Source organism: Pipistrellus kuhlii, unplaced genomic scaffold, assembly GCF_014108245.1.
Source record: "Pipistrellus kuhlii isolate mPipKuh1 unplaced genomic scaffold, mPipKuh1.p scaffold_m20_p_80, whole genome shotgun sequence".
Taxonomy (NCBI): Eukaryota; Metazoa; Chordata; class Mammalia; order Chiroptera; family Vespertilionidae; genus Pipistrellus; species Pipistrellus kuhlii.
In genome coordinates this window covers 952513-974007 of record NW_023425585.1, presented here as the reverse complement: position 1 = coordinate 974007, position 21495 = coordinate 952513, and the positions used below count along the sequence as shown (strand labels likewise).

Sequence of the window (21495 nt, the reverse complement as noted above, 5' to 3'; positions counted from 1 at the left end):
GCACATGCTGTTGGAAGCAGAGCAGGTTCTGGAAATAAAGGCCCAGGACTCCCATCAGGAGGAACCGGAACCGCCTTCCTAGAAGACGGGAGCAGACATGCGCCTGTGAAGGAAACCAGCCCTCCCTGCACGGGCATGGGAAGAGCACTTTACCTTTAAAGGAGGCATTTCTCTGGCATTGATTTATGTTTAAGTCCATATAGACGTCAAACACAGAAACATACTTTCTTGTTTTACAACTACAAAAGCAAGTAACTGTACAAATTAAATATAAATAATAATATACAGTTAAAGTTGAAATCAGCAGCACGAAGTAAAGTGACATCATGTCTTTGTGAAAGTCACTGCCAAGGGAAGGCGCCCCTGGCCGGATGGGGAGGTCCTGCTTGACAGGAAAGCAAGCTCTGTCTGAGGGAGGGCTGTGGGAGGGCGGGGAGCCTAGGGCCCTCTCCTCTCAGTTCCAGGAGGGAGTTGGGCCCCAAGATCGCAAGCATCACAAGAGGAGCCCAGTGCTCGCCCCTCACCTGTTCCCTCTGGGAACGTAGAGGCACACGTGGTCCCGGACGATGGTCCCGCCGGAGAAGCGGGTCCGCAGGGCTCCTCGGCCACCCTTACAGTGTCCACACAGGACCTGCGGACAGAAGCATGGGGTCCTGGCCAAAGCAGCTTAGAAGCCGGGCGTGTGGGACTGTGTTTCTGTCGTTCGGAGGCGGGTGGTGCGGAGGTGCCTCCCCGCTCTGGTGGTGTGACCTCGCGCTGGCTTCACCCGCGGCCGGGACACCGCCCTGGCGCGGGGGTCTCAGAAAATCCGTTTTCCACACTTGGCTTCAGCGCTGCAGCCCATCATCCCTGCTGCACCCGGGCCACAGGAGACTCCTGCCGGTTGTTTGTGCAGAATCTGTGGCTCCCATGGAAAGGACATGGGGTCAGATGGCGGTGGCCCTGCCCCAGGCGCTGGGGGCCCTGGCAGCCAGGCCCAGCGCGCAGGTGCCCGGGAGAGCGCTCCCTGCGAGGCCGGCTCCTGCCTGGCCCTCCCCGCGGCCTGCGAGAGATCAGCGCAAAGGTCTTCAAGCGTTTGACCCAGGACAAGTTGCGAGGTCACACAGAAGGTCACTGGGACCTGTGTCACTTCCGGTGTGGTGGGCAGGGCCTGTGGGGAGCCGGGAAGCAGGGCTGGGGTTAGGGTTATGGTTACGCCGGGAGAGGGCGCTGGGGAGCAGGCGCCTGGCGCCGCCGCTGTCACTGGAGCAGGACGTGCAGTGAGGCGGACGCAGGAGGCGAGGCCTGGTGTCCACCCTCTTCCTGCAGAAGCTCTGCCTGCAGGGCTGCACCTTCCGCCGCCCTGGATGTGGGGTGCGGTGGAGGGCACCTCGCTGTGCCCTCACCAGCAGCGGGTGCAGAGCTGCGCATGAGGCTGGAGGAAGGCAACGGTTTCCGGTGTCTCTTAGCCGGACACGGTGACGCCAAGCTGGTGTCCAAGCTGGTCAAGTACCCAGAGTTGGATAAGAACCATACCCGAGCTCGCGCCAGAACCTGCTGCCAGTGTGCCACCCTGCACCACGCCATCCTCAGAACCATCTAGATCGAGACTGCATCGCCGCCCCGCCCCTGCACTGAGCGACCCCCGGCCCCTGAACCTTCATGCCAGTCTCGTTGGGTGTCATTTTTAGTTGCTTTTCCTTTGGGGGAGAAAATGGGGACACACCATCTGGTGCAAGGCCGTAAGGTTGGCCCAGGAGAAAAGATAGTGTTTTTATTTTTTTTATTTTTAATAAATATATTTTTAAAGTTTATGTCAGAGAGGAAGGGAGAGAGAGAAACATCAGTGATGAGAGAATCGTCGGTGGGCTGCCTCCTGCAGCCTGCACATGCCCTCAACCAGAATTAGCCGAGGACCTTCCGTGTGCAGGCCGCTGCACTGACCCTGAGCCAGACCCGCTAGGGCAAGAGTTGTTTTAAAAAGCAGCTTTATAGGTCAGTGTTGCCACGGGCTTTTTTTTTGGTATTTGTGACATTGAATGGTCAGGGGTTACTAAAAAAACTAATATTTAAAAGAAGATTAAATGAAGCTTTTCCTAAGATTGTGCTATGTGTTACTTCGTTCAGACCTCAAAAATGCTCCTTTTTACGCCATCATGTTTGTGTTTGGGCCAGGATGGGGGTGAAGTGGGTGTGTGGGTCCCTGTGCCTCCAGCCTAGCGGATTGGAATAGAACTCGGTGTTAGCGTTTGTGGTGCCCTCAGTTGCTTCCCTGCACGTCAGCTTTCCGATGTCTAGAGTTTCTTTTCTCAGTTGGACTGTGATTGTACCTTTGCTATTTTTTAATTCTGATATACAAGAAAAATGAGCATATAACGAGGAATAGACCTGCGATGCTAAAGAAGCGGACATCACACCTCCCTTAAGGGAGAGGAGGCCGTGACAGCGGTGCGGGCGCAGCCTCGCGCAGTATCTGCCGCCTAGGCCGCCCCGTGCCGCCCGTGCCCCTGCTAACCCTCTGGCTTTCTTCGCCCTTTTGGTTCGCGGTTGATGTGCATTTCTGGTCTCTTTTTGTCCCTTAAGATATTTCCTTATGAGCGTTTTCCCCTCACACGACGTGGGTCATTCCTGGGAACTGAAGACTGAACGTGCCTGGGCTTTGCCCTGAGGGAAACAGGTGTCTTCTCGGCAGGAAGCTCTCCTGTGGGCATTTTTCAGTTTGGCCTTTCCCGCTTTCACTTGCAGGTCAGTCACGGCCCTGGGGTCACCTCCTGCTGCAGGGAGAATTCTTACTTGTGATGCAGTCTGATGAGTTCTGTCTCCATAATGGTTTTCCTTCAGAATTGTATCTTTTCTGATGATAAAAGTACCGGGCCAGCTGAAGTACCGTTTATTTATTTATTTTTTTAGTATTAGAATCATTTGAGGAAGTGATGTAATACAAATTTGGAAAAGCATCCGTGTGGGAGGTGTTTTTGATGTCTTGTTACATAGCGCTGACTCAGTGCTCTGACCCCTCGCACCGTTGGAAATTCTGTATAACTTTTGACTCCCTAGAAATGTATCGAATAGCCTGCCAATAGCACAGTAGGTGAACACATATTCTCCTGTTGTATGTAATATTCTCTGTATTCTTTTTTAAAAATATATATTTTATTGATTTTTTACAGAGAGGAAGGGAGAGAGAGAAAGAGCTAGAAATGTCGATGAGAGAGAAACATCGACCAGCTGCCTCTTGCACACCCCCTACTGGGGGTGTGCCCTCAACCAACGTACATGCCCTTGACTGGAATCGAACCTGGGACCTTTCAGTCCGCAGACCGACGCTCTACCACTGAGCCAAACCGGTTTCGGCAATATTCTCTGTATTCTTACAAACAAGTGAGGTAGAGAAAAATATTAAGAAATAATAAGAAAATCACAAGGAAGAGAAATTATATGTCAGTTATATTGAAAAAGATACTCATGTAAGTGGACTTGGCATCTCAAACCTTTATTGTTCAAAGGTCACTGGTGTAGGAGGGAAGTCATTTCTGTATTCAACTGACAGCTTCGTTATTCCCAGCCAACCAACTGTGTCTCCATTTTCTCAATATTTTGGAGGCTTCATGTATACATAAGTTATGATCTTAATATTTTAATTATTTTATACTAATACTACCAAGCAATAAATAATTTTCTTAAATGAGTTTGTGGGAAAATGATGAGGAATTAAATTTATCCTTTGTGAGAAATGAGAATGCATTTCCCATCAAAATGTTTTCCACATAATATAAGACCCTCTGTGACTAGGTGGCCATGTGAGTTAGAGTGGATTATTCAGACTTACTTAGAATTCTGTCTTTCCCCCTTTGCCATCTCTTCCTAAGGATATATTCTTTGCTATAAATGAAGTCATGTCTTCAGATCTTGCTATAAGTAGAGTCATTAGATGATGACTTCTTTTGCTTGGGCCTGACCACCTCTCTGCCTTACCCTTTACTAAGTCACGTCATTGAAGGAGACTTCCTGAGGTGTGTCACTCTCTGCCAGCACGGGCCTCATGATGCCTGGTGCTGCTTTTGCTTCTTGTCTCCTTATCTGCTCACTCGCGGCAGGAAGAGAAGGTCACAGTGATTCTGCCTCAACCACCTTGTTTTTGTGTTTCATCTGCAGTTAATATCTAGAAAATGTGCCTCACACTGACTCAAATGGCTGTGAATGCTTGTCTATTCTAACCCATAGAGTGAGCAAGATTTGTAAAGTGGTGTAGTGGAAACTATTTTCCAAGTAAACTCCTGAAAAATGATATGGCAAAACAACTTTATTCTTCAGCTGAACTTCTTGAAAAGCTTGAGCCTTTAAAACAACCAAATATTACCTAATAGAAAGACATCTGTTTGCGTTTGACACCCCCGCCCCCAGAGCATTCCGTGTTTCCTGCTTGTGTCTCATTCAGATGAGTGGCAGGAGCCCAATCTGTTCAGATCGCTTGGCAATGCCTCATTGCACACAGTGTGAAATGGACAGTGAGGGAAGTCCCTGCTTGCTTAGTTTTCAACCACAGTTGATTGTTTAGGATTTAAAATATCTGTTCCACAGCCCTAGCCAGTGTTGCTCAGTGGGTAGAGCGTCAGCCTGTGAACTCAAGGGTCCTGGGTTTGATTCTGGTCAAGGGCAAATGTCTGGCTTTGCTGGCTCAATCCCCAGTAGGGGGTGTGCAGGAGGCATCCAGTCAATGATTCTCTCTCATCATTGACGTTTCTATCTCTTCCTCTTTCTTCCTCTCTGAAATAAAAAAAAAAAAAAAACTAAAAAAACCACCTGTTCCACACATAATATAACCATCATTTTTTGCTTGTTCTTTTGCTCTTAAGCTGTCAAATTTTGTGCCAGATTGAAATAAATTGTTTCTAATACCCAGGCATGTCTTTAAGAAAATGTGCATGTCCTTTGTAGTTAAAGATTTTTGGTATTCACATTTTTCTGCCTACTCTAACACTGTATCAAGATAAGTTGGAGCTGCAATCCTATATAGTAAAGAGATAATATGCTAAGTAGACCAAACAGCAGACCAACCATCCGGATGACCTTCTGGACGAGGCCAGGGCTGCGAGGGCTGCGTCCCTTGCACGAATTTCATGCACTGGGCCTCTAATGTTTTTATAAAGTCCCTTTTTATGCAATAATTAAGCCCTTAGTGATTTTACCCTTTCTTACAAATGGTTGCAAAAGCTTTTATAATAAACTTATCTTATAAACTTGTATTAAAAGATGGTATCCAAAAGGATTCATTTGCCTATAAATAGTACTTAAATCCCTTTTTTGGTTCCTTTTAAAAAGATGGCTGAATCAAGTGTATGTGTTTGATTTTTGCTCTTAAGAAATGGTTTTGAAAACTTATTTAGGAATTACATAAATTTAAATTGTTTTTGCAATTCATGAAAGCTACTCAGATTTTGATTGGAAACTCTGAAATCGGTAAATGTGGCTTTAGATCTTGGTGGAATTCCTTTCTTAAACCACACAACTGGTGTAAAAGAGGCTTAATCTTCAATTTCTTAAGCTTGGAGCTTGGAGCTTTTATAGATTACTGAATTGCTTATAAATGCTTTGGTTGTTGAAGGTAACATTTAAAAAATAGTCTTTATGAGGTTTCATGTTTATATAGAATTATTACCAATGGTCTCAACCATTGTTAGATAACTGTGGTAAATTTTAATTTTTTTTTTAATTTCAAAAGGACTATCTCAATGCTCAGAAATATGAAAAGTAAACAAGAGGAAGTTACCCATAACCCACTAGTTCAGTAAAATTATTGAAATGTACATGTGTGTTTCATTTATTTAAAACAATATACATATGTTTTTACATCATTGCAATGTAGGCTATGCATATTTCTGTAGAGAATAAACATTTAAATGCAGTCTTATCAATATTATATTTCATTTTACTGATCTCTTCAGATTCAGATGGTAATAGAGAAACCTCCCTTTCATTGTGACTTCCAGGGATTATCCAGGCTCCCACAGTGACTGAGAGGCTGGGTCCGAGGCAGGGGCTTGGACAGAAGGGGAGAAAGGAGACCAGGTGTCCAGGAGAGGGTGTGTCTGGGTGGCTGAGGACATCTGGGTGTTTAGATAGGACTTCCCTCTGCTTGTGCATCGGGCTCTGTAGTGGGGTTGTTTCTATATCTGTGATAATTTTTAAAGAATATATGTTTTTTAGAGAGAGAGGAAGGGAGAGGGATAAGGAGATGGAAACATCGATCACCGATCAGCTGCCTCCTCCATGCGCCCCACAGGGGATCAAGCCCCCAACCTGGATATGCCCCCTACCCAGGAATCGAACTGGTGGCCTCTTGGTTCCTGGCTTGCCTCTCAAAGAGCTACACCAGCTGGGCACTGTGATCATTTTATTATTTAGTACTTCCTCCCGCAACCCCCCCAAAGGTCATTTAATTGCCTGTAAAACATAAACAAGGAAACCATCCTCATATGGTTTGTGAGTAGGAGGAAACTCCACTTCCTCTGCCATGTTTAAGCATTTCTGAAAGATGCTATTGTGCACTGACAACTAGGCTTTTTACAAAACTACTATCTTTCTGAAAAGACAAAGGGCCCAGTCACTTACAGAAACAGGTGCGGGACCACCCTCGCGGCCTGAGCCTGCTGGCGCCGACCCGCCCTCGGCCGGCCGGCCGGCCGGGACCGCGCTGTGTGTGCGGAGCCTGTTCGTGTGCTCCTGCTGCTGTGCTGTGAGGAGTCTCCATGCCCTAAGTGCACTCAGCTCAGTGGCCCAGCAACTCCAGTGTGAAGTTCCCGAGATGAAGCTCACAGTTCTCACAGGGAGCGGAGTGTTGTCCTTCCTTCGGGGGAAAGCTACCGGAGCGATGAACAGGAATTGAACCTACAATCAGAATTAGGTTCCTTTCACGATTTGGCCATTTATTTTGACATCATTAGTTAATTTCACTTTTGTAAAATTTTACAACTTTATCTGGGGAATAAAAATGTGCTTTAATTAATATTGTTATGGCAGAGTAGCCGAGAGACAGGAAGATAGACCGCCAAGCACTCGGAAGATGCAGAAATCCACCTTTATTCAGAAGCAGCAGTGCTGTGACTCAGGAGTCAGTTCCCAAAGCTGAGCCCCCAGCTCTGCTGAACCCAGTCTTATATGGCCCCAGGTTCTGTTTCTTGCTCCGGGTCTTTGTGTGGTTTTTAACTTTCTGTTCTGCTAAAAGCTGTTTCTGTGAGGCAAGGTTGCAGCAGACACCTCTCTGACACCAGCTGCTAAGCCCTGGGGCCTTGGCTTCAGCCAAAGCCTCTGCAAACTTCTTGTTCCAGGACGGTGGCCTGTGTGGTACAGCAGGTGGGAGCCAGCATCCTGTTACTGCAGAGGTTGGGTTAAGCTGCCCTTGCGTTATTGCTTTCAAAGTGTAAAGCATTTTGAAATTCTTGAGTAAATGTGTATTTCCATTGAGGTTGAGGTAGCGGGATGTACTTTGGCCCCTTCCTTTCACAGAGGAAGGGGTGCACCCCAGCAGTGACGGGCGTCAGGCTTCTGTAACTCCTCCAGAGACGTTTTCTAGAAATGTGCAGCGTGCCACAGATTAACATATCCTTACCAAGTTATTTTATGCCGTGAAATTTAAGAGAAGGTTAAATAATTCTAAACCAGAATGGGTTGGCATATTTTAAATTAAATGTTATTAGAGAAATCTAAAAATAATCTCTAAGTTTATGTTAGAGGTAACTTAATTTTGGTTATGAAAATGACCCAGACTACACAAAATCCAGGGGTTTGGGCCCCAAACCCTCTCTTCCGAGGAGGGGGCGCCCTGGGGGGGATGGAACATGGCTTCCTTGAGCTATTTTTATGTATAAGCATATCCTCCAGATAACTTCGAAAAAAGTGAGGGCTTGAAAATGCACTCTTCATCCCTTAGGGTGTTTGGCAACTAGTAAGTATAAAGTATATTTAATGGAAGTTGGATCAAACTAAAGAGACATTTCTCCCTTTACTTCCAGACACGGGCGTGGGGGGCTCCCTGCACTGAGCGTCCTAGAAACCTGGCTCAGGGCTCCCGGCTGCTCTGAGCTTCTGGTCACTGTGCTCCTAACGCAGCATGCTAAGCGGTGTAACGTGGCGCTGCCATTCCCCATCAGCATGCCTGTTCCATGCAGCACGGCGGTTACTCCAAACATGGTGCTGACCAAGTGCAAGCGCCGGCAGGCATCGTTCGCCTGTGACTTCCGGCCGCGTGTTAGAAACAGGCAAGTTCATGTGTCCGGGAGTGGGCCCGCAGGCCTGTTCCAGACGTGGCCATGGACTTAGTTCCTTAACTCACCCGCCAGCCTTCTCTGCTTCAAATGTGAACCGCTACTTTCTTACGTGTGTGAAGTGACAGAGTCTGCTAAATACTTAAGAAGGAATTTTTAGATTTTATTTGCTAATATAAATAAAACGTACTGGGTATAAGCTATTTCATGGCTTTGAACAGTTAGACAGAGTTCTGTGGTGGACACATCCTGCTTCCCTGTGTGAGATCTCTCTCTGCTAGTTCCTGCATTTTGTGTGGTGAGATCAGACAGAATTACCGAACCCATTCCCCATGTATTTCACATCTTCCTGCCGTACTTCCCAGGCACCGTCCCGATCTTGGCATTGGCAGTGCATGGCCACAGTGCTGTGGGGAATACTGCTCAGTGTGTGCTTGTAAAGAACTAATAGTTGGCATGAAAAGACCTCTTAGAAAGCCATTTTATGAGCCTTACCAGCTGGGGGTTAATATTTTCAGTAAGAAGCCAGTAAACAGAATATAATCTTTTGCATTTAAACTCCACATTATTGCATTGCATTAAAAGAAGCCTGAAGACCAAACACTATGGTAGGAAGAATAAAATATTAATTAGAGCCCTGCCAGTGTGGCTCAGTGGTTGAACATCGACCCAGGAACCAAGAGGTTACTGATTGGATTCCCAGTTGGGACATAGGCCCGGCTTGCAGGCTTGATCTCCAGTGGGGGTCTTGTGGGAGGCGGCTGGTCAATGAAGTTTCTCTTTCCATGTTTCTTTCTCTTCCTCTCTCTAAAAATCAATAAAAACATTAAAAACAAACAAAAAACATTATTTAGAAATTTTTGGTAATTTCTGTTTATACTTTTAGAAAAAAGATTAAGTGCATTGGCAACAAAATGAAATCAGATACCTTGATTGAACCAAGCGAACAATTGTAGTTTCTTAGAAGAGTATCTCCTCACCTTTGCTTTGTAAGGGCACGTGGAGACAGGAACATCAATGATGAGAGAGAATCATCAATTGGCTGCCTCCAGCACGCCTCCCACTGGGAATCAAGCCTGCAACCCAGGCATGTGCCCTTGACTGGAATCGAACCCGGGACACTTTGGTCTGCAGGCTGACACTCTGTCCTCTGAGCCAAACCAGCTAGGGCTGGTGTTCCTTTTAATGAATTAATGCCAGGATATAGTTATTTATTTAGTCTTTTTGGAACTTCACTGATTTCTGTACTAAATTTACTCTGACATTTTAAGCAGGAATGCACAGGGATATACCAGAAATTTAAGGGATGTACTTTATTTCCACTTGTATTAGGTCTAGTAATAATTAATGTCGTTTTCTAATACTTTTTTAAATCGAATTTATTTAAACAATACAACAAAATTTAATCAACAATATAGTTGCCGTTGTTTTCTACTGCTTGTGCCCAATGCTCAGGAAGCATTTTAATCCCTCTGTTGTAAAATTCTTGTGATTTTGATGCAAAAAATTCGGTCAATGCATTTTTGAGGCATTCTTCATTATTAAATTTTTTTCCAAGAAGAAAGTTTTGCAAAGAACGAAACAAATGGTAATCGGAAGGGGCAATATCAGGAGAATATGCAGGTTGAGGGAGAACTTCCCATTCCAACTGGCGCAGTTTTTCAGCAGTGATTCTTGCAGTATGCGGTCGTGTGTTATCGTGGTGAAGAATTACTCCCTTCCGATTAATCAGTGCGGGTTCTTTTTCTCTTAAAGCTTGGGCTAACCTTTCCAATTGAGCACTATACACTGCACTTGTAATGGTTTGGGTAGATGGTAAAAGTTCATAATGAAGAATTCCTTTAAAATTCCACCAAACACACAACATCACTTTTTTCGCATGCAAGTCAGGTTTTGGCGTGGGCTGCGGAGCCTCATTTTTGTCCAACCATTGAGGCCGCCTTTTCAAATTAACATACAGCACCCATTCTTCATCTCCGGTAACAATTTTCTCTAAAAACGGCAAACGGTTTTGACGAGAGAGGAGCGAACTGCAAATTGTGACTCTTTGATTACGGCTGTTGTCGGTCAACTCATGAGGAACCCATTTTCCAAACTTTTGGACTTTGCCAAGTGCATGCAATTGATTGGAAATTGTTTTTTGTGAACAATTTAAAGTTGTCGCAAGCTCTTGTTGGGTAATTTGAGGATTTTGCACCAAAAGAGCTTGAAGAGCTTCTTGATCAAAATTGGACACACGGCCTCGACCACTCTTGTCATCTAATGAAAAATTTCCCTCACGAAATTTCTCAAACCAACGCTGGCATTTTCTGGCGCTAACTGCATCTTGACCAAGAGCACTACAGATGTTTTTTGCAGCCTCACTTGCTTTTCTTCCTAATTGGAACTCGTAAAGCATGCAGTGCCGAATATGCTCTTCATCTGCCATCTTCTTAGCCCTAGTTTTGCAACAAAAACCAAACCAAACACAAACTTTTTCAAGCAAAACTTGCTAATTGCACTTCACACGTTCTGTAGATACCACATGTTTGAAGGTTATGTCAATACAAGTCAACGTTTAAAAACGACATTAATTATTACTAGACCCGATAGTTTGCCTTGTCAAGACCAGCCTTTCCTAGTACGTTCTTTAGGGAAATTTTACAGTCCTCCCGGTTTCTCTGTGTGAAACAAAAAGGTCAGAGTTGCTTTGGAAAGGAAGGGATCACATTCTCTAGTGAAGACGGAGGAAGGGGCACTCTAAGTGCACATCACTAAGATTTGGTTCCCAGTCTTGCAGTGAAAGAAAAATGTTAACTGTTCACTTTTATTAAATCTTGGTGTCTTTCACACTGTATTTTAACAGTTTATGTAATATTTTATTAAATTACACAATTACACTAACAAATACAAATAACAATAGTTTTGGAAATCACACAGATCTAGTCATGAGCTGCACAGTGTGCTGCGGGCGTCGGTCAGTGGGTTTTAGGGGCGAAAGGGCCATTTATTCTAGCAAGTCCCCCTAAATGGGGCCGGTTTCTCCTCTACCCAACATGCAGGACCCACACTTCACAGCACTTCCTGGGCCTCAGTTTTCTAGAGCATTCCCTTCCTGACCTCCAGCTGAGCAGGTGTGTTCTGCTCTTTTGTAAGTTAGTCTCCAAAACCAGGAAGCGCTGCCTGGGAAGCGGTTAGGCGCTAACAGTGTGCCTTTTTCTAACCGCGTGCCTGCAAGAGGGAACTGGGAGGGTTGTAGGAAAATAGCATATTTTCTCAGGCACAGCATTGCCTAATGTTGGAAAGCTGATACTCTGTTCCCATGGTGGAATGCGTGGGTGTTTCCCACCAGGCCTCTCTGGCTCCAGGGCTGAGGGACAGCCTTGATTGTGTCCACATGGCGCTCCCTGCAGAGGTCCCAGCCCTCAGGCAGCCAAGGCTCTGTGGAGTCTGCTAAGATGTCTTAACACCTTCTGAGTGACATAGCTCAGAGTGTCAGTGCCAGAATGTACCATATTTATCTCCATGGCAACCTCTTTTCTCTTGTCTTTTTATTTTTAAGTAGCTTCATCTTTATTGCAGCTGGATTATTTTAACTGACTTAATAGGAAGCTAAGAGTTTCGTTCAAATTCATCAAATTGTATTTCTTCTTTTCCAGGATTTAATTTCCTCTGCAAGTTCTTTAATAAATAAGTAAAAACTAGAGGGAGTAGAATATCAAGAAAGCTAAATAATAATTTTTTTTATGCAGTTAAGAAAGAGGAATGCTGTCTCCGATGAACTCTAATTGAAACCCCTCTTGACTAAATATCTATAGTGCTGTTTTGCAAATTTTTAATACAACTAACAATTAGCTGTAGATTTAGCTATGAGTAACAGAAAATCCAAAATAATAGTGTCTTAGACAAATTATAATTTTACTTCTCTCTCATTATGTCAGTTCCAGAGATCTGGTGACAGCTTCGATTGTCAGGATGTGTAGTTCCTTCTGCCACGTGGCCCCCCTCATGATCTGAGAGGGCTGCCCAGCCCCAGCCGCAGTGCCTGCACTTCAGCTGCAGAAGTGGGGTGGGGTGCCTCCATAATCCGCAGTCATTGGCCAGAATCGAGTGTGTGGCCGCAAAGGAGGCTGGGAATGTGGTCTGGGTTCTGGGTGGCTTTGTGCCCAACTAAACCTGGAACGGAGAGCCGATTGGGGCACAAATGGCAGGTTCTGGCACCGTGAGCATTGTTTCCCCAACAGCATGGAAGCCTGGACGTGCACGCTTCGGCAGAAACAGGCTCTGCGGTGCCATGCTGAGGAGACAGGTCCCTGTGGGCACCAGTTCTTTAATGAGTGGGCAGAAATCCTTTGTTTCCGAAGATGCCGCTGATGGGATGGGGCAGTGACTTGCTGAAAAGGAGTGAGGTAAACAGAGTGAAGGGGAAAAGGACTCAAGATTCATGGTTGTGGCAAAGAACTTTAATTGGAGGAAGTGAACGTGGGCATTCAATAAAACAGCTGTGCTGTCCAGGTGTGTGTCCGCATGTGTGCACACGTGTGTGTGCATTCGTGTGTATGAGCTACTTTACCGTATGGCGCGCCAGCTCTGTCCCCTGCAGTGTAGTGAGGCCTCGTGGGAAGGAGCACTGCTCGCAGGCTTCCCCCCGTCCGCGGGCTTTCAGAATTCAAGGGCAGGCAGGGAGGTGTGAGGACTTCTGTGCATTCATAGGTGACTGACTCTTCTTTTTCCTAAGTGATGTGCTCTTTTGGCTTTCTGCTTCAAAAGTAACTACTTTGTTTGAAATTCAATGAAGAGAGAAAGTAGGAGATATTACCTTCAGGAAAGGAAATTTAAAAACAAAGTTTAGGTGGTATCCAGATTGCAGCAGGAAATCCAGACTTAGGTCTGAGCCTGACCTTAACCCGTGACCAGTGGAATCTGAATGTGTTTATTTTTATCATAGACTTACTTTGGGGGACCCTGAAGCAATATTTTAATTATAGTATTTGTAAGTTTCATGGCATGAAGATCAGCAAATTTTGTTTTTTCTTGGCTATAATATGTTATCTGACTCTCAGAACTTGTGATCTTTGTGTCTAACAATGTGTTTAAAAAAACTTTCTGCAGCGCTGGGATTCTAGGGCCGCGGGACTCCTCCCCTTTAAAGAACATGTTCTCTGGGGAATGTTGCCCGAGTTAGAAAAGCATGCAGTTACTGGAAATGTTTTCCGTATTGTTCTGCGCACATCACATTAATTTCAGTTTGTTCACATTCTAGATTTTTTCTTAGCTTTGCTAGCAATTACATTTCATAATCACATTAACTGCCAACTAAGTTGCATTGAATTTTGCCGCTCTCGGTGGCTTTTTGATGAGCTCTCTCTTAGAGGAGTATGTTGAGTGAATGATCAGACAGATGAACAAAGTAACAAGAAAGCCAGAGTTAAACTCACACTCTGCTTCATCTCTGATTAGCTTGCTCCCTCAAATGGAAACACAAATGTACATTTTTGTCTTTTTCTTTGTTCTGTTACAATTCCTGCTTTTGCTAGGAAAAGGGAATTATTGAAAACAGTAGTTAATATCCAAGTCATCTATCTATTCTATCTAATAAAATAGTATTGTAATATGCAAATTAACCATTACTCTGCCACACCCACAAGTCACACCCACCAGCCAATCAGGAGAGGAAATGCAAATTAACCCAACCAAGATGGCTGCCACCATGGAGCAAACAAGAGGCTTGGGTTTTCCTGGCAATGGAGGAAGCCAAGCTTTCCACACACACTGGCCAGCCCAGGCCTCCACTTGAGGTTACAAAGTTTCAATTATAGAAGATAAATTCCAACAAAAATGGCTGCGGCCACAGAGCAAGCAGGAGGCTTGGCTCTGCTGAAGGCTACGAAGTTTCAATTATAGAAGATAAATAAATCCCAGATACCAGGGCCTCCTCTTGGGTCGCCAGGGGTCGTGTCTGGCCTGCAAACCACTATAGGCCCCTCACCCCGGTCACTTCACACCCCAAGGAAACCCTCACCCTGAGCTGGGACACTCTTCAGGGCAAACCAGCTGGCCCCCACCCGTGCATCAGGTCTATCCTATCTAATAAAAGAGTAATATGCAAATTGACTATCACTCCAACACAAGATGGCTGCCCCCATGTGGACACTAGATGGCTTCCACAAGTTGGCCAGCAGGGGAGGGCAGTTGGGAGGGACCAGGCCTGCAAGGGAGAGCAGTTGAGGGCGATCAAGCTTTCAGGGGAGGGCATTAGGGGTGACCAGGCCAGCAAAGGAAGTTCTGGGTGACCGGAACTGAATGGAAGGGCAGTTGGGGGTGACCAAGCCTGCAGGGGAGAGTAGTTGAGGGGGGACCAGACCTGTAGGGGAGGGCAGTTAGGGGTGACCAGGCCTGCAGGGGAGAGCAGTTATGGGCAAACAGGCTGTCAGGGGAGTGGTTAGGGGGTTATCAGGCTGGCAGGCAGAAGTGGTTAGGGGCAATCAGGAAGGTGAGCAGTTGGGAGCCAGCAGTTCTGGATTATGAGAGGGATATAACAGTTTATGTAATATTTTATTATAGCTCTTATAAAATAACATAGACACATGTACACACATACATGACATATGTATGTCATCCTCGAGGGGTCCCAGATTGGAGAGGGTGCATGCTGGGCTGAGGGACACACCTCCTCCCCATGCATATATAAAAGCCTAAGCAACAGTCCAATGGTTGGACCATTCAACTGGTAGCTATGACATGCACTGACCACCAGGGAGCAGATGCTCAACGAACAGGCATGGAAACATGGAATAGACAGATGAATCTCAGAGAGAAGGGGGAAGGATGGAGGGTGGGAAGAGATTAATCAAAGATCTTATATGCATACTAGGGGCATGGTGCATGGATTTGTGCACCGGTGGGACCCTCTGCCTGGCCTGCGCCCTTTCGCAATCTGGGACCCCTCGGGGGATGTTGGACTACCGGTTTCAGCCTGATCCCTGCAGGCCAGGTCGAGGTACCCCACCAGTGCACAAATTTGTGCACCGGGCCTCTAGTAAGTCATAATCAACCTTGGAATACTGACAGAGGTACATACCTTTTCCCCTTTAGAAGTCACACTCCACTTGGCCTGCTCTCACTTCCCATATCTGTGTGGTTGGGAACCAGAACCCTCAGCTGCCAGTCTAGATGGGGATTGTCAGAAGCTGGTAGGATTACATTTAATTGGGCTCAACATGCGTCCTTAATTTTGTAAATTCTCCTACTAAACTATGCTTTTTAAGAGCAAGAATTATGCATTTGTAGGCCATATGGACTTTATGGAAAATGTGTACAGCTGTGGCCACTTTAGAGGGACAGATGAGGCCAAGCTATGTAGCCAGGCCCCCCCCCTGCTTCTGTCTCTTGTGTATAGTGTTAATTTGGGAACAGTAGTTTTTTTTGGAAAATATTTCTCTTCTTTAAAAAAAGTTTAAAAATGACTGTTGAGTAGATAACTCTTGGCCAAATTCAACTAAAAATTGCAATTTTTTATGATGCCACTGAACATTGGTGTCTTAGACATGATGGCTATGATCTGTTCCCGAGTTAAGCCAATTGTTACATTTAACAGATTGTTCTCTGATAATCTCAGGATCACCTGCTGCTACCAGCGACCACCCATAACAAGACCAGCAGACCAAAGATGTCCATTGTATTGCCAGCAATAAACATCAACGGTAAGGTGACCTTTTGGTTTATAAACGAGATTGCTTTGTTTAACTGCGATTCCATGAATTAATTAAAAGAAATGTAAAAGGTTCAGTTGGTTGGGTATACACTGAGTGGCCAGATTATTATGATTCCTGAATGAATAATAATCTGGCCACTAAGTGAGTGAGTGTGTGTGTGTGTGTGTGTGTATGTGTATCTCCTATATAATAAAAGAGTAGTATGCAAATTAACCACCACTCTACTATGCCCAGAAGCCACACCTACAAACCAATCAGCAGTGAGTATGCAAATGAACCCAACAAAGATGGCTGCGGCCACAGAGTGAACAGGAGGCTTGGGTTTCCCTGGCAATGGAGGAAGCCAAGTTTGCCGCACACCCTGGCTGGCCAAGGTCTTCACTCCAGGCTACAAAGTTTCAATTATAGAAGATAAATAAATTCCAGATACCAGGGCCTCTTCTTGGGTTGTCAGGGGGCGTGGGCAGCCTGCAAATCACCATAGGCCCTTGCCCAGGCCGCCCCACGCCCCATGCCCCACCCTGATCCAGGACACCCTTCAGGGCAAATCAGCCGGCCCCCACCCATGCACCAGGTCTCTATCCTATATAATAAAAGAGTAATATGCAAATTGACTGTCACTCCAATACACAAGATGACTGCCCCCCATGTGGTCAAAGATGGCTGCCCCCATGTGGATGCAAGATGGCCTGCAAGGAAGGGAAGTTACGGTGATCAGGCTGGCAGAGGAGGGAAGTTGGGGGCGACCAGGCCTGTAGGGTTGGGCAGTTGGGGGCGATCAAGCCTGCAGGGGAGGGCAGTTAGGGGTCTGTGACCTTGAACCAGCTCTTTTTCTCTTAGGTCCCACTTGCCTGTAAAATCCCACAGTCCTTTCTGTGGTAGGAAGTTGCTAGACTCACTTCTGGTCTGTGACCTTGAACTCAAGCAGCACCCAGTCCTGCCCATGAATCCCCTCCTGCTCCCTCATCTCCCCCGCCCTGTCTGCACCGCAGTCTCCTGCTGCTGGTGGGAGCCAGCTCCCTGTCTGCAGAGGAGGTATGAGCAGCCCGCCTCAGCTGCTGTGAGAGTTCAGTGGTGACGACGCGTCGGGCAGTGCCAGCTGTCTCCAGTTAAAGGCTGTTGTCATCCCCTCCATCCTCTGCGGAGACTCCTTCCTGTGGGCCCCGCGTGCTGCCCTGTGCGCCCCCTCAGCCATTGCTCGGCTCTGGGGGGGTCGCTGCGCTGGCCTCTCTCCTCCGCGCAGCACAGCGGAGCCTCAGGAGCCGCTTGCATCGCCCCTTTGCTGCCTCCTGCCCAGCCCACTCCGCTCTGCGTTTGCCCTTCATTCCCTGAAGGCTCCTGCAAAGGGGACACTGCTGGCTAAGTTCTTGCCAAGGCCAGAGGTCATGTCTGTTCCCTTCACCTGACGCCTCAACAGGTTGACATGGTCACTGATTCCTTCTTTTTTCCGGTCCTCCAGTTTTTGTTTTTAAAATGTCAAATGGATAGAACAGTGGGAAGACAAGTGGAGGGAGTTTCCTCAGGCCCTCCGCCTGGACCTCACTCTGGTAAACATTTCTCCACATTTGCTTTGTCTTCCCCTGCTTTGAGAGTAAATTACAGGCATTCTGACACGACCCCCAATCACATGTGTGTCTCCTAAGAAAGGGATCTTCTCCTCCATACGCACAGCCATGTGGCCGCCCTCTAAGGAGCGTAACCTCACACAGCTCAGCTCACTGCATCGTCCTCGTCCCGTCTCACACCTGCCTCAGACGCGCACGGCTTTGGGCGGGTTCAGGATCCAGGCAGGTGGTGCATTGCCTCCGCCGTCACGGCTCCGCGGGCCCCGCCCTAGACAGCCCCCTTGTCCTTGGGGACAGACTGTGCCTTAGAGCCACGCGGCGAGGTGCCGGCTCGTGCACGGGAAGCCTGCAGCCGCTGTGTGGCAGCGGAGGAGCTGCAATGCCACCCCTCATCGTGGTGTGACCGTTGCCTTGCTGCACAGAGGTCCGAGACACGTGGCTGTGGGCTCCAGGATGCCACGCTGATGTCAGCCAGCCCTGTGTCTCCACGTCACAGGTGAGACATCGAAGCTCAGAGTGCCCGGTGCCATTAACACAACACATGTCTTCGGAGCCAGGACTACACACACATGTAAAATGTCTTCCCATCAGTTATGTCATTAGAGACAGGTGTGCGGATGTTGCAGCGCGTAAGGTGGGTCTTGTGCCTGGGTCCCTGCCGTCAGCGGCGCCAGTCCTTGGCATTTGTGGCTTGGCTCCGCCAGGCAGTGTTGTGGAGGGACGGGAAGGGTGAACCTCACTCCATCATTACTTTGTGCCATTTGGATATTTTGCTATTTTAATTCTTTATGCTCAGTTCCGTCTTGTCTTTGCGAATGTGAAGCCATGGGCTGCCTTTCTCTCACCGAGTTGCTGGGCTTGGAAACTCACAGTAAAGAGTGAACTGAAATGGTTAATGTCCTTTCCAGCAATTTCTCTTAAAGGAGAACCCATGTAAAAGCTGTCTATAGAACCCTCCGAGACCCAGGGCAGGCCTCTGGCTTATTAGGCATAGGAACTTGGCCTTTTAGCGTGTAAATTATGTCATTTACGATCTGGAGAGGACAGGTTATAGGCCCAGAGAGTTTGGGCAGCACCGATGACAGAGCAGCCTGCGGAGGCAGCTCTGGCACCAGCAGTTCCCCGTGAGCAGTGAGCGGGAGCACCAGGCACAGGTGACTGCAGTGTTTTTTTAAAAGTTCCACGTGATTTGGAAAGAAAAGCGAGCTGTGAGTGTCTCCCCTCCAAAGCAGGGAGCATGTAGTGCGGAGAGGGTGGTGGTGGGGGGTGAAGTCAGGTTTTATGGAGCAGCTGGTGTGTGGGATCCTGGAGAGGCTGTTCGGGAAGAGGACTTGACCTTCCTGTTTTAGCAAAGTAAATTCCATCCCAGGTCAGTGTCTGGTTTTGAGCTGGAAAGATGTCTACAGAAAAGGAAGCTGGAGAGAGTAGGGCATGGTTGTGAGGCTCATGCCATGAGGAGACACTAGTCACACCACTCTGCTCTCCGGTGTGGTTTTGTAGTTCTTCCTTCTGCATTCTGTGTTATTTAATTTCTTTGTGTCATAGAGGACTGAGAACGGGTTAGTGAGCTGCAGGGGGGTCTTTCTTTGTCTGATGGAATCTGAGCTGCTCCTTTCCTTCCGGTCTTGATAAATTCAGCAGAACAGCCCGGAGGAGATTTCAGATGCAGCTCCCGTGTGGAACTCCTTCAGGGAGGGAGCGCCCGACCGCAGCTGCTCTTCCCACGCATGCGTGTGGCAGGGTGGCCTAGGAGTGAGTGGAATGAGCTGCCTGGGTCCACCCTGTCGTTACTGAGGGCCCCCGCAGGTGAACTAACGGCTTCCAGGCCACACAGCAGTTATCTTTAACCTCCAAGTCATTGCCACGTAAGGAAGACAGAGAAGAACTTACGAGCAATGGAGCTGTTTGGTGGGAGAGGCTAAGCGGGCGGCAGCAGAGAGAGGAGCCACCCTGCTGGGGACGGAGGCTTGTGCCTGATGCTGTGCCTGTGCTCTTATAAGCCCATTTCCCCTAAAGTCCCACAGGTCAGCTGCTTCCTTAAACGTATTCATAATGCTGAGTTTTCATGGACGTTCATTCCGTTCCAATGTTGTGTAATTGTATCCACACCGTCGAGTGAATGGAATCTTCTCCCAAAACCATGTGTTAGTTTGCTGTTGCAGACAGGGATGGTGGTCTGAGTTCAGACTCTCGGCCAGAAGCAGCAGAACCCCACACTGACCTTCCCACTGACAAGGAGAAAGACCAGTAGACAACTGAGAAAAAAAAGTTTTCTCTCAAAGACGCACCGCTCTGACGGGCACGCAGGCCTGAGTGCGTGGCAGTTTCCCGGGAGAAGAGAGCCGCTAAGGGGCAGAGTCTGTAGAATTTGGGTAAAACTTGGCTTAGTCCTTAGATCCTGCTGCTCTGTCCCCTGTGGCTCAGCCCCATGGAGGCTGGATCACCAGGTGGGCCTGGGCCTCAGTGGTGGTTTAGTTTAGTTCTATCCCAGAAAAGCCAACAACACGCTGCTTGGCTTTTAAGAGAGAGATCAGTTAGGTACTGGTAGTTACAAACCCAATGCTTTTGGTGTAGGATCAAACATTAGGAGAACAGGCCCTAGCCAGCTTTGCCCAGGGGACAGAGCACTGCCTGTGGATTGAAGGACACATACCTCAGTTGCAGGTTTGATCCCAGGTTGGGCACAAGCAGGAGACAGCCAAATTTGTCTCTCTCATATCTATACTAGAGGTCTGGTGCACCGAATGTGTGCACGGGGGCTGTGGGGGTTGGGGGAGGGCGGGCGGTGTCCCTCAGCCTAGGCCTGGCTGGCAATCGGCTAGCAGGGCATTCCTTGCCCCCCCGGCTGCTGGCAGCTGGCCCCGACCCTGCCACTGCCACTGCTTGCCATCTCTGTGGCACTGTTCCCCCCCTCCCCCCCTCACCTGGTTGCTTCCCTTTGTGGGTGACAGGCAATCACTTGTCTGGCCGGGGCATCCCTCTGGGGGGCAATTGCTGGCCGGCCCCTCACACCTTCCACAGCGTCAGTGGCCAGTGGCCTGGGCCTCCCTTTTTGGGGCGATTGGTCATGGAACCCCCATTGATCGCCCCCTGAGGGTGGCGCGGACCTCCCTCTGCAGGGTGATCATGGGGTGATGGCAGGAGCCCCCTGACGAATCGCATCACACCCGCTTTGGCTGGCTTGGCACCAGCATGGTTGTTGAAGGTCATCCGGATGGTCCTTCTGCTGTTGGGTCGTTCGGTCGATTTGCATATTACCCTTTTATTATTACAGATTTTTCTTTCTGTCTCCCTTCCATTCTCTCTAAAAGTCAATGGGAAAATATCCTCAGGTGAGGATTAACAACAACAACAAATTAGAAGAATGTGATAGATGATAGGATCTTGGTAGTAATAATATCAGTTGGTTCCCTGAGAGGTGAACATGGACTGTAAAGGAAATCTTAGGGTGTAGGGATGAGGACAGGATAAGATATCTGCATAAGGATTGCATTCAGCTACAAGTGACAGAAATCTCGCTATTTGCTGGTGTATGTGCACTGGGTTTATTCCCCTGCATGCTGAGATGTCTGTGCAGTGAGCCTGGACCAAGGCTGCTGCCCTGTGACAGCCGTTCCTGGCTGATGCCAAAGTGCCTGTTGCAGCTCAAGCCACATATCTGTATTTTAGACAGAAAAGGGGGAAAGGCATGGCGCTTGTCAGGAAAGTAACATTTTCCAGAAATTTCTAGCAGACTTCTGCTTGTCTCATTGGACGTAAACTGCTTATGCTCAGCTTCAAGGCAGGCTCAGGAATGTACCGTTTCACTTAACTGGGCACGTTGCAATGTGCAAAAAGCATGAAGTCCTCTTAGCGTGGAAATGATGGTGCCAGGCGGGTGGGTGGGCAGCTGCTGCTTGCCACACATCCTGATCCCTGAGCTGGGACCGAGCTGGTTGGGGTCTGGGCGGAGGCGTGGAGAGGAGCGAGACTTAGGTCATTACATGAGCCCAG

General features: G+C 47.6%; 1 protein-coding gene across 5 annotated transcripts in view; it reads left to right on the top strand.

Annotated features, from left to right (window-relative positions):
* Positions 1 to 21495, top strand: part of ATF6 (activating transcription factor 6) — a 148955-nt gene that overhangs the window by 96587 nt on the left and 30873 nt on the right. For 4 of the 5 annotated variants that reach the window (XM_036425427.2, XM_036425426.2, XM_036425428.2 and 1 more), the window contains one exon: positions 15841 to 15925. In XM_036425427.2, coding sequence (XP_036281320.1) covers positions 15841 to 15925 — 85 coding nt within the window. Of the gene's footprint in view, positions 1 to 15840; positions 15926 to 21495 lie in introns of those variants that run through there. The other variant, XM_036425430.2, reaches the window with a different exon arrangement.